This window comes from Maylandia zebra, linkage group LG22, assembly GCF_041146795.1.
Source record: "Maylandia zebra isolate NMK-2024a linkage group LG22, Mzebra_GT3a, whole genome shotgun sequence".
In the NCBI taxonomy this organism is placed as follows: Eukaryota; Metazoa; Chordata; class Actinopteri; order Cichliformes; family Cichlidae; genus Maylandia; species Maylandia zebra.
Genome location: NC_135187.1, coordinates 25922137 through 25933650, shown reverse-complemented (window position 1 = coordinate 25933650; position 11514 = coordinate 25922137). Strand labels below are relative to the sequence as shown.

The 11514-nt window shown below is 40.8% G+C and overlaps 1 protein-coding gene across 1 annotated transcript; it reads left to right on the top strand.

Moving 5' to 3' along the window:
• The first annotated feature begins 531 nt into the window (after window positions 1-531).
• On the top strand, window positions 532-4584 carry LOC101483958 (cholecystokinin). The gene is made up of 4 exons (XM_004574339.5): window positions 532-639; window positions 1221-1341; window positions 1421-1576; window positions 3642-4584. Exons 2-4 carry the CDS (start codon window positions 1221-1223, stop codon window positions 3776-3778), a joined length of 414 nt encoding a protein of 137 aa, XP_004574396.2. The 5' UTR covers window positions 532-639; the 3' UTR covers window positions 3779-4584.
• Window positions 4585-11514: the final 6930 nt, after the last annotated feature.

The window sequence follows — 11514 nt, the reverse complement described above, 5'->3', positions numbered from 1 at the left end:
AAGATTCTCATTTGTGCTTCCGCCCACTTTTTAAGCAGCCACTGACATCTAACACATATGTGGGTGTGCACAAACACTCACACCTACGCATGCCTGGCCAAACGGCCCCCACTCACACACACACATGCACGTGTGCACACACACACACATGCATTATGAATGTCCTCGATTTTCCTACATGGATACTGTAGAACTTCTCAACATTTAAATAGCAGTTTGAGGCTTTACTTCAGATCAGAATGATTCAATGTCGTGTGCAATGTTCACAGATACGTTCACGATTAAACACACGCACACACACACACACACACACACACACACACACACACACACACACACACATATAACGCAGTGTCACTGGATGTCAAACAGGCAGCTCTTGACGTGGAGTTTTATGATAAGCTAACAAACAATAAAAGTGAAGCTCTCCGTTGTATCACTGTAACGAGCACGCTTGCGCACGGCTCTCAAACATTCAGAGGGATACACAGGATGCACACTCAAGGCAAATCACGCACACGCAGACACACACTCTGAGGGCGCTGAGCAGGGAGTATAAAAGGGGCATCCTTCCCACTCAGCGCAGAAGTGCTCTCACTCTCACACACTCCTATAACGCGCTGAAGATCTTTTCTCAAGGTAAGCTTTATTTGCTTTGTGGCAGGTGATTTGAGGCTTTTATGAGGATTGTTAAACTAAGAATTTCCTTCTTTTTTATTATTCTTTTGTTTTCTTTATAATCATTTCAAAATTCAAACACAGAGTCTTTTCTAAAACAGACAAAAAGTGAGGTACAGAGGATAAAATCTGATATTTTTGTGCTAAGCTTTAATTCTTTGAAAGCTACACATGCTCCCTCCTTATTTATACAATTTGATTAATATGATTTGACACGAATTCATAAAACAAATTCCAGAGACGTTTCCCAAAATCAAAATGGACATTTTTGTCTGCAATAAAAATCAAGTCACTTCCACCTGGTGAAGCTGCATTCATGATATCTACCCTCAGTTATCTAATGTGGCCAGAGTGTGTTGCGCGCGGGTGACTGTGTTAATATGTTAATATGCTGCCCTCATTAATGTGTTGAGTCAGAGTAATTTTCAGTTGTGAAGGAGCGCTTGTCTGGCAGATGGTCCAAGCTGTTGTTTCTCACTCTGGACTGCATCTCTGATTCCTTCTCATTAAACTTCTGTTTGCTCCTCTCCCACCGCTCTCAGATGAATGCTGGGCTGTGTGTGTGTGTCGTGCTGGCAGTCCTGTGTGCGAGCTGTTTGGGGCTCCCCTTCTCCTCCCAGCCATTAGACGAGGGCCAGCGCCCCATCTCTGCTCTCTCTGAAGGTAAAAGTTGCGACACGTTTCTCGCCATCACAGTGAGTTTTTGTGCCTGACTCGTGCTTTTCTTGCCTGTTTTGAGCAGCTCTCCTTGAGGCTGACACCCACACCTTGGGAGATCTCCACCTCCGACACAGGCGCTCTGCCCCCCAGCTGAAAGCTCTTCCTCTGGCTGAGGAGGATGCAGACTCCGGGGCCAATCTCAGTGAGCTGCTCGCTAGACTCATCTCCTCCAGGAAAGGTGTGTTAGTGAATGTGAGGAATGTGGATTTAGGTGGCATCCTTTCCATGCCTGCAGCCTTAAATGATATATGTGTTTAGAGAAGTGTCTGTGTGCATGTGAGTGTGAAACGAAAAACATCTGGCAACAGTAGTATTTGGAGCGCAGTGCTTTTTCCTGCCTTCCCCCTCCCCTCAGTCATGCTAATTACGGGAATTAGTGCACAACCAGCTTTGTAAAATGAATTAGTGGCTCTGAAAAGCTCTTGTGGTTTGAAAGAGCACGTATTAGTGTGTAGAGCCTTCCGGCCACTTGCCTCATACCATCTTATTTCACTTTTGTTTTCCCCCTATCTGACTTCACATCACTTTTTTTTCTTTTTTTTGCTAAGGAAACAAACCCTCGACCCTGTCGTAGATTATAACGTCCAGCACTCACATCTCTTGGACAGCTGACCGGACAGGGGAAAACACACACACGCACAGACACACTGTCAGAATCAGACTTTTCCACTTGGCGTCCAGATACTGAAACTGACTCCTTGCGTGTCTCTTTGTAGGACAGTTTGTACAGACTGAAACATTTTGCAGAGCTACAGATGGACAGTGAAATCTTTTATTTTGGCATCAGTGGCTTTAGTGAGAAATCTGGATTTTGTTTTTACCCCGTTCTTTAGCTCATTTTTTCAGCTTAAATAAAACACAAATATGTATTTGAGTTACAGCCGTACTTTTACTTTGCTGTTGTGTAATATCGATTATAAAAGTTCCCCAGACTCAGAAAGCGTTGGGCCAGACAGTGAACACTCTAAAATGTCAGAGGGCGCCGTGAAACTCATATGTAATGCCTCGGGGAATGTGTGTTTCTGTGCGATTGTGGGTGTCTGTGCTCATGTGCATGCTGTTCACTTGCATGTTTTGGTGTGGGAGGTGTCGTTATCGAGTCTTTCTGCAGCCAATCTTCTCAGCACGCCAGGGAGTTGAAACGCAGTGTGTATGCATGTGCATGCCGCCGTGTGCGTGTGTGTGTGTGTGTTGTGTGGGAGGATGTGGGTGGAAAAAAACTCCATCTCTGTGAGCGTCCAATTGATTACCAAACGGAGAGCAGTTCTGCTCCAGTTCACTTGGAACAGAAATCAAAAGATCGGAAGCAGACGTGTTCTACAAGATCTGTGTGTGTGTGTGTGTGTGTGTGTGTGTGTGTGTGTGTGTGTGTGTGTGTGTGTGTGTGTGTGCGCGCGTGTGTGCGGTCATTTCTCTGCAAAGCACACACAAATTTCTGCACACATGCACTGATACAGCGATCATGACACACAGGAAGGGAGGCTAATGGCACGCTGTCAGGCTAGACTTCAGCCGTGTCTTTAGTGTGTGTGTGTGTGTGTGTGTGTGTGTGTGTGAGAGAGAGAGAGAGAGAGAGAGAGAGAGAAAGAGAAATAATGACGATGTGAGCTCAGAATCACTACCGGGCAATTACAATGCCCAAAAGACACCCAGTTTACCGCAAAGCGCTCACAAAATGAAGCGAAGATGAGAACATTTTTTCAAAGCCCAGCTCACCAGCCAAATATCCTCAGTGCGGAGAGCCAGTTTTCGAATATTGTGCGCACTTTTTCTTCTAGAAGGCACAAATAAAGAATTAAATTAAGCTGTAAGCTGGTAATGAACACAGCTAACTGCCAAAGTGCCCTTAAGTGCACAAAATGTGCCTTAAAAAGTTGGAAAAGAGATGCAAATTTAGATATTCAAAAGATAAATCCCTGAAAATGAGCTTTTGTGCAGAGTCTATAAACTGCTTGGTTTATGAGAGCACTTATTTGCTCAGCGTTTCCCACATTTTTAAATTTCCTGCATGTGCTAAAAACCTCTCTGCCCTGCTCAAGCTTCTCGCGGAATTAAAAGTCTGATTCATGTCTCTTACTTTGAAAATCAGAGCGTCTCTATGCAAAATAAGAAATCAAAAGTAAGATTTCACCGCAGAGAAGTTCTCAGCTTCTCTCATGCTCTCCTCACTCAGAGGAATACTAATTTCACTCATGCTCTTTTTCTCTCCTCCACCCACGCTTTTTTCCCTCCTCCCCTCCAAGGTTCTGTGCGCAGAAACTCCACGGCAAACAGCAAAGGCGTCGGACCGAGTGCCAACCACCGGATAGCAGACAGGGACTACTTAGGCTGGATGGATTTCGGCCGCCGCAGTGCAGAGGAGTATGAGTACTCCTCATAAGGGGAAGTCATGGCTCACACGACCACCACCATATGGGCACAAGATAAAAAGAAGAAAAAAAAAACCCTGCGCAAGCTGTCTCACAATAAGAGTCTATTTATGACGTATTTGTTGTACATTTGTTTGTAAAACTGTAATAATGCAATATACATACAGTATGCCAAATTTTGCAGAAAAGCTCTCACTGTCCAACTTTCTTCGTTTTTTGGATTTCTCTGGTTTCTTTATCATTCAAAGTGGAAAGGAGTCGGATGGTGTCAGGGCTTGTGGAAAGTAACCAAATAAAGATTTAAACTATCGCTCTGCAGAAGTATTCTTCCAATGCACGCTGCTTAAAGTAGATGCATTCACATTCAACTGCTGTTACGTAACATGCGTGCCGAAGAACCAGATTATCTGAAACACTTAATTTCTAGTGCAATCATACTCTTTTATATAGCAAGGAGCCGAAATGACAACATAAGCATGGACAAATACTCAGTACATATTTACTTTGGTGACAGTTTGTGAGAGTAGACGGCTTGTAAATCAAAGGTGGCAGATAAAACATCCCAGTCAGGGTTAGGGTCTACTTTATTTAAGTGTTTCTACATCTAGGATTAACAGTTAAAAGGCACATTTGAACCCAGGATCTTCTTGCTGTGAGGCAACAGTGCATACTACTGCACCATTTAATTACTTAATTTGCCTAAATAAAGTAACCTATTGCCTCATTTAAATAAAGTTATATGTTGTAACTGCTATCATTTATTTTGAGTCCCGGTGATTAAAGTAATAAAACCACTGGCTGTATATAAAAAATGGAAGTTGCCCTCTGGTTTGTTGACTCACATTTCTAAAACCTTAACATTTTGGCTGCTGCAGTTTATTTTGAAGTCAGAAGTTGCTATGTTTAGATTAGCAAGTTATCATCATCAGTTAACGCTAGCTACTTTAAATATCAACATCTATAAACTCTACATGTGCAACACAGAGACTACTGCTAACTGATGTTCTTCAAAAGGCACAAACACCTCAAGAAATTATGGTGTGCTCCAATTCAGTGACCAGTCTTTGTGGAGTGAAACATTGCAGGCACTGATTTGCCACAGCTGCCTCTTAATCTATATATCCTTGCCTGTCAGTCCACAGTTTTAATAAGACATCACTCTCTGTGTATTATAAAGGAGAAAACTATCCATAGAGATCCTGATCGCTTTGAACATGTTAATGTGATACTTGAAGGTTGGAGTCTAACGCTGCAGTCTGTGGGGAAAGACTGGTTTTTCACATTAGCCTCAAGTGTTCTTTAAAGGAAGTGGGGATTTGAGCTTTTCCATTTTGAAAGAGCCAAAGGTTGATAGTTGAATAAAACTCAAACTTAATACACTATTCCAAAGTAAGCAAGCTCTGCTTGCATGTTAGTTTAGAGTTTAAGATAAATCAACTCAGAAAAATGTGATCATGAAAGGTTTTATTTATTTACTGTAGAAAGCTAAAAGTAGTTAAATGAACAACAACATTACATATCAGTTGACAGAGATGTCCAACACACTGCACGGCTAGTGCAAACACTATTTTTTATTAACATTTGGACATCAACTCAAAAGCAAATCTTTAATCTCAGAGTCCGAGAAAATCTCAGAGTCGTCTTGGTCATGGTCACTAACTAAACCTTATCCCTGCTCATGGCCAGAACTTTGGAAACCACATGATACATTCACTACAATTAAAGTTTAAAGGCACAGTGTGTAAAATGTCACCACTAGATGCTTGTAGATTGTAGACTGCATTCTCCTGAATTCAGTTTTCTCACCCCTCCCATTTTAAATCCATAATTCTAGCTATGGCGGTCACTGTAAGACAAACAACTGTGGCTGTAGTGATTGTAGACTGTTAGTCTGCTGTTTACCTCAGCTGACATTATTTACTCTGGAGGAGTCAGATATGAGTCGATGAGTCAGTGAAGTTCACTTCTGTTCAACTACAGCAATAAAGAGGTGAATTTTTGAGGATATCCTGAACTTCTCTGTCAGTAAATGCTGTTGTTTTCGCTACTGTTAGCATCTGTTAGCATCTTTTAGCTGCCTTTAGTGAAACTGTCGTTATTGGACCTAATATTGTTGAACTTGGATGCTTAGAGAATAAACTCTCATACAATATAAGAATGTAATCAAACTGCCTATCAGAGGGAAAGTGTTATTTTTAGCACACTCGAGCCTGACATTAGCTTCCTTAATGTTAGCTGTTGTTGTTGTTTAGCTGGCTTCCTGTCAGTTCATGTATGAAGCGCCTTGAGGCGACTTATGTTGTGATTTGGCGCTATATAAATAAAATTGAATTGAATTGAATGTCAGGACAACATGGTGGCTTCCATTAACTGGCGCCTTCTCCTTTGCATTTTTAATGGATTCTAAGTTTATGAGAACACGTCAATGTGTTGTAATACATAATTATGTTATATCTGTCAGTACAATACTCTTTTTTTCTGTCAAATAACCTTAAAAATGACTGACTGCAACTTTAAATTGGCATTGTAAAGCGCTTTGGGAGCCTTGAAAAGCGCTATATAAATCCAATCCATTATTATTATTATTATTAAATGCTGCATATGTGAAATAACATTTAAGAAAATCTTTATGTAAGGTTAAAAAGCAACATTACAATTATTCTTTTCAGTTGTCAGTGTGTAATTGTATATATTTAGAAAAACGAGTTATTAAAATATTAAATGAAAGTAGGTATGCAAAATGTACATGAGCCTGAGCATAAGAAAGCAAAGTTTAAATATTAGCATAAACTGAGCTAAAAGCACTAATTTGTTGCAAGCAAGCTGTTTATTTTCATTTATAGTGCATTTTTAGTGAAGCTGAACCTTCAGGATGAAGTACCGAAAGTGAGTCCCTTGGAGCTAGTGATAGAGAAAGACAATTACTATCTGATTCTGCCTAAAGAATAAAGATACAGACCACAACTGGACTGTAGCCATGGCCTTGGTGTGACGGGTGGAGTAAATCAAAGCTGGGAGTCTGGGGTCTGTCATTCCCTCCAACACTGAATTACCATTTCTGATCTCAGTATCTGCAAACATTGGCTCATCTCTTTTACTAATATATGCTTTTATCATCTGACTTTTCTCCTCACTGTACTGCTCTCTACTTTTCTTCTTTTTCATACACATGATGAAACTGTGTGAATAAAGGCCCACTGCAGTGAAGTTGCTTGCACTTGCAAGAATATTATAACACTAATCCACTGTAAGCAAGTACAACTAAATGGTAAGAAACTACTGCTAATTGCATAAATTATATATGCAATACAGCATATATAGCGTACACTTCACTCAGACTTGATGTCCCCTAATAAATCAAATATAATTGTTGACTGGAGCCCATGCTCACCATTTCTGGTCCTTGGGAGAATGTGTAGCTAATTTGATAACTAAGATATGTTAGCAGGTGATAGCAGTAGATGACTGGTTTGCAGCCACATGTTTTCAGGAAAAAAAAACTTTCACTAAGCGGCCAGCTGGAACTACTGCAGCTCCTTTAGTGGCCATTTGAAGCTGGCTTAAAAATGAGCCGATCCCCAGAGACTGTTAAATGTTAAAATACACAGCTTTACAAGCTTTACAGCATGTTTACACCCTCATACAAAAACAATATTGGTCTCTATTGATGGTTTCTCCCTGGTGATTTTGTAAAATAACTACTACTCCTGATTACTGGGAGATGGCAAAATGACTGCTTTGGTTAGCATCATTCTGACATAGGCAGCTTTAGCGTCAGCTGACAGCTGTGTACTTGCTGTTACCTTCACTAACTGGATGTTTCCACCATGTTTGTAGTGTTAGTGCCTTTTAGAGCATTTTAATTGAATTAAATTAAATAACATAGTCTCCTGTGTAGTTCAGACCATTGTTTGTCATCCAGATTGGACTTCGATGTCTATCTGAAAAATATGCATTACCTGACTGGTTGTGAGTTGTTGTTAACAATAACAGAAATTGCTGAGGGCCCATAGGTCTAGAGACCAGTCAGTGACTCACTGGTAACTAGGCAGACGTTTTTATTCTGCAACAGGTTGGCAAGTGGTTGGCAGAGGTTGCTGGCAGACTCTAATGTGAAACTGGTCGCAAAGAGGTATGTGGTGCTGCACCAAAACCTCCTTGCATTTGCTTTTGTCACAAGCAGGTTGCCGCAGTCAGTAATAGCATGCGTGCAAGATGCCAACCTGACTGCAAACACTTGCCAGATACTTGCAAAGCTGCACTGAATCTGTAAAAAGTATAGCGCCAATTGAAAACAGAGAACGTTCGCCTTCAAAGTAAAAGTTGCATATTTTGGAATTTGTTGGTCACAGCGACAAGACATGACACTTTTTTTCTTTCACTTCTCATTTGCACTGCACTCTTTCAAGTTTCACTACAGTTTGGTGGACAGTGATTATTTATTAGTATTTTGTTAAAAAATCTATAACATCAATCTTATGTTAAAGGGAAAGAGAAGTGCGTTGCAAGCATTGTATAATCACGCGAACACAGAGGTCATCCTACGCAGAAGATTCAATTCAATTTTATTTATATAGCGCCAAATCACAACAAAACTGGGAAGGAAAAACTCCCTTTTAACAGGAAGAAACCTCCGGCAGAACCAGGCTCAGGGAGGGGCGGGGCCATCTGCTGCGACCGGTTGGGGTGAGAAAAGGAAGACAGGATAATAAAAAAAAACCTTGCAGGGACATGAAGAATTATGGGTAATGATGTTGTCTTTAGAATATGATGAATGTAAAGGAGAAAACGTCTAAGGCTGACATAAAGGGACAACTTGGAGCAGCACAAAGGAGATGAAAGTCTGAGAGCGTATCATTTAGGGAGCCAGCTGGAGAAAGTTCAAAAATATCTTCAAAAGAACAGCAAGATCATTATGAGCTTTAACGTCTATGCTAAATATTGAAATGGCTTGAAGCGTCTGGGGGAAACTGGTATCAATTGAATTATTAAAGCAGGTCTGAATCTAAATCCTAATAATTGCTTTTGACTCTACTTGAGAGGCAGGAAAGGCTTTTGCGGAGTCTGGTATATTTTGGCGTGCTGTGAAAACAATGTAGGCAAAGAGAAAAGCTGATTTGATAGCTCGGCACTGACAGTTAGTCATATTGTTTACTCCAGTCTACTTGACATTTTGGCTCTTTTCTTTGAAATGATCTTGAAAACAATACCAGTGGTTACAAAGGGTTATAAAGTTGAGCCTGTAGAAAGTATTAGCAGACACAATAGCCACAGTGGTGGTGAATTATAATGAATGATGCCCATTATGCTGCTCCTGGCTGTGTGTGTTAAGTGAAAGATGTGTCTTTGTGAGTGAGAGGTGGAGAGGGCGATCGATGAACAAAGCAGGTTTGGTGAATTATTCAGAGAAGTGGGCTGGGAAACCCTGGGGGGAAAAGTTTGGTTTTGCTGTGCCTGTGTATGTGTGTGTTTTGGGCATTAAAGCCACTGGCTCGGACTGAGGTCGCACATGAAGCAAAAACCTACAGAGCCTTGAGATTCACAGCAATCCATGGGAATCGATTCAGCCTTCTGTTTAAAGAGCTGAGGCCAGAAAGGCTACAGAACTAAAAAGGCTTAGGAAAGGTTTAAAGGCTTCAGTGGAACGAGCTGTAAATGTCTCCATTTGTATCGTGCACATCTGTATGTGTGTGTGGTTTCAGAACTGTCAGTGCAGGAATAAAAAAGGTCAAAGCCTACCATAAGCCTACCATATCCTATGTTAGGCAATTTGACCACTCCTGTATGGACAAGATTTTGTTTATGGGCAAAGCCACGCAGTGATGAAAGGAACAGGCGTGAGGCTTTAATGAAGTTCCAGCCACGTTGATGAGCAGATGGTCTGAGCTCTTCCTGAAACTGGCTGAATATGCTGCGTTTCATTCTGTTCTATCCATCTCCAAAACTTTCCTTCCTTTGACTTCAGATCTGTCATTTGAAACACATTTCAGAGGCGTCTAAAAGAAAAGGGCTTGTGGCAAAATAGGGAGTCTTTAATGCCTCTGATGTTTGGAGTTGAACTCCAAAATGCTCCGATTCCAAGCTTACATAACGCAGATTCATCTAACAGCACCACCACCTGACAGTGCAGCAAAGACGCTGATCATAAAATGGGATAGCTACGCATTTTGAACTGTTAGAAAGATGTCTTAGTGTTACTGCATAGAATACATATGGCAGGGGCCAGTTAGCTAATAGGACTCATTAAGTAGTTCCTGTAATGCTTGTTATTTTAGCATACTTTTGTTATTAATGGTTGCAATTTTAATTTATAATTATAAAGAAAGTTGAATACAATATATATAAATGGCTCAGCTGGTAAATTTCCCAGTACGAGAGGCTCAGTTTTGTAACTAAAATAGGAAAAAGATAGCTCTTGTGTTTTATTTAGCTTGGTAGCTATTGCTACCCAGTGATCATGGTTCAAGCAGTGACAGTTAAAAAGAACGAAGGACTGTAGGAAGGAATATTAATACAATAGAAGTTCAATCAGATCCTCCAGAGCAGTACACCTTAAACAGGCCATCGCAGATGAACTCAAAGTGATAAATAACCATTCATGCACACTTTCACACCTTTGGGCAATTTACAGCCACCAGTAACACTAACATGGATATCTTTGGACCAGTGTTGGGAAGGTTACTTTTAGAATGTATTCCACTACAGATTACAGAACACATGCTCCAAAATGTATTTTTACTGTATTCCGTTACGTTACTCAATGAGAGTAACGTATTCTGAATATGTTACTATATAAAATAATAATAAAGCCTGAAATAATTATAGCTTGTATTCATTTTCCTGCTAAAAGCATGTCTGTTAATGACTTTATTGTAGTTTATATTCACACATGTCTTTAATATCTTCGTAGACTCATCAGCCACCTTTTAATGCTTATAACCGACATGTTAAATCAGCCAATCACGTGGCAGCAACTACATGCAACATTTAGGCATGTAGACATGGTCAAGCTGACCTGTTGAAGTTTGACGTGACCATCAGAATGGGGAAGAAAGGTGATTTAAGGGAGTTTGAACATGACATGGTTGTTGCTGCTCAGAATCTGATCTACTGGGAGTTTCCCACACAACAATCCCTGGAGTTCACAGAGAACGGTCTGAAAAAGAGAAAATGCCCAGTGAGCCATTGCTCTCTAGTGAAAAGGCCTAGTTGATGCCGGAGGTCAGAGGATAATGGCCTGACTACTTGGAGCTAATAGGAAGGCATCTGTAACTCATATAATCACTGGTTACAAACCAAGTTATGCAGAAGAGCATCCTTGAGTTCACAACACGTCAAACCTTCATCATCTACACGAGCAGAAGACCACACTTAATGTCACAGAACAGGAAACTGAGGAAACTCATTAAAACTGGACAACAAGAGATTAGAAATATGTCATCTGGTCTTATGAGCCTCGATTTCTGCTGCAACATTCGGATGACAGGATCAGAATTTGGCAGCAACATAAAGCATGGATCCATCCAATGGTGGGGGGGGATATCTTCTTGGCACACTTTAGGTCCATTAGTATCAATTAAGTATTGTTTAAACGTCACAGCCTACGCGAGTCCATGTTCATCCTTTTATGACCACAGTGTACGCATCTTCTGATAGCTGCTTTCAGCAGGATACAGCTCCATGTCTCAAAACCTCAAATCATCTCAGACTGTTTTCTTCAACATGACCGGATGTTTACTGCACTTAA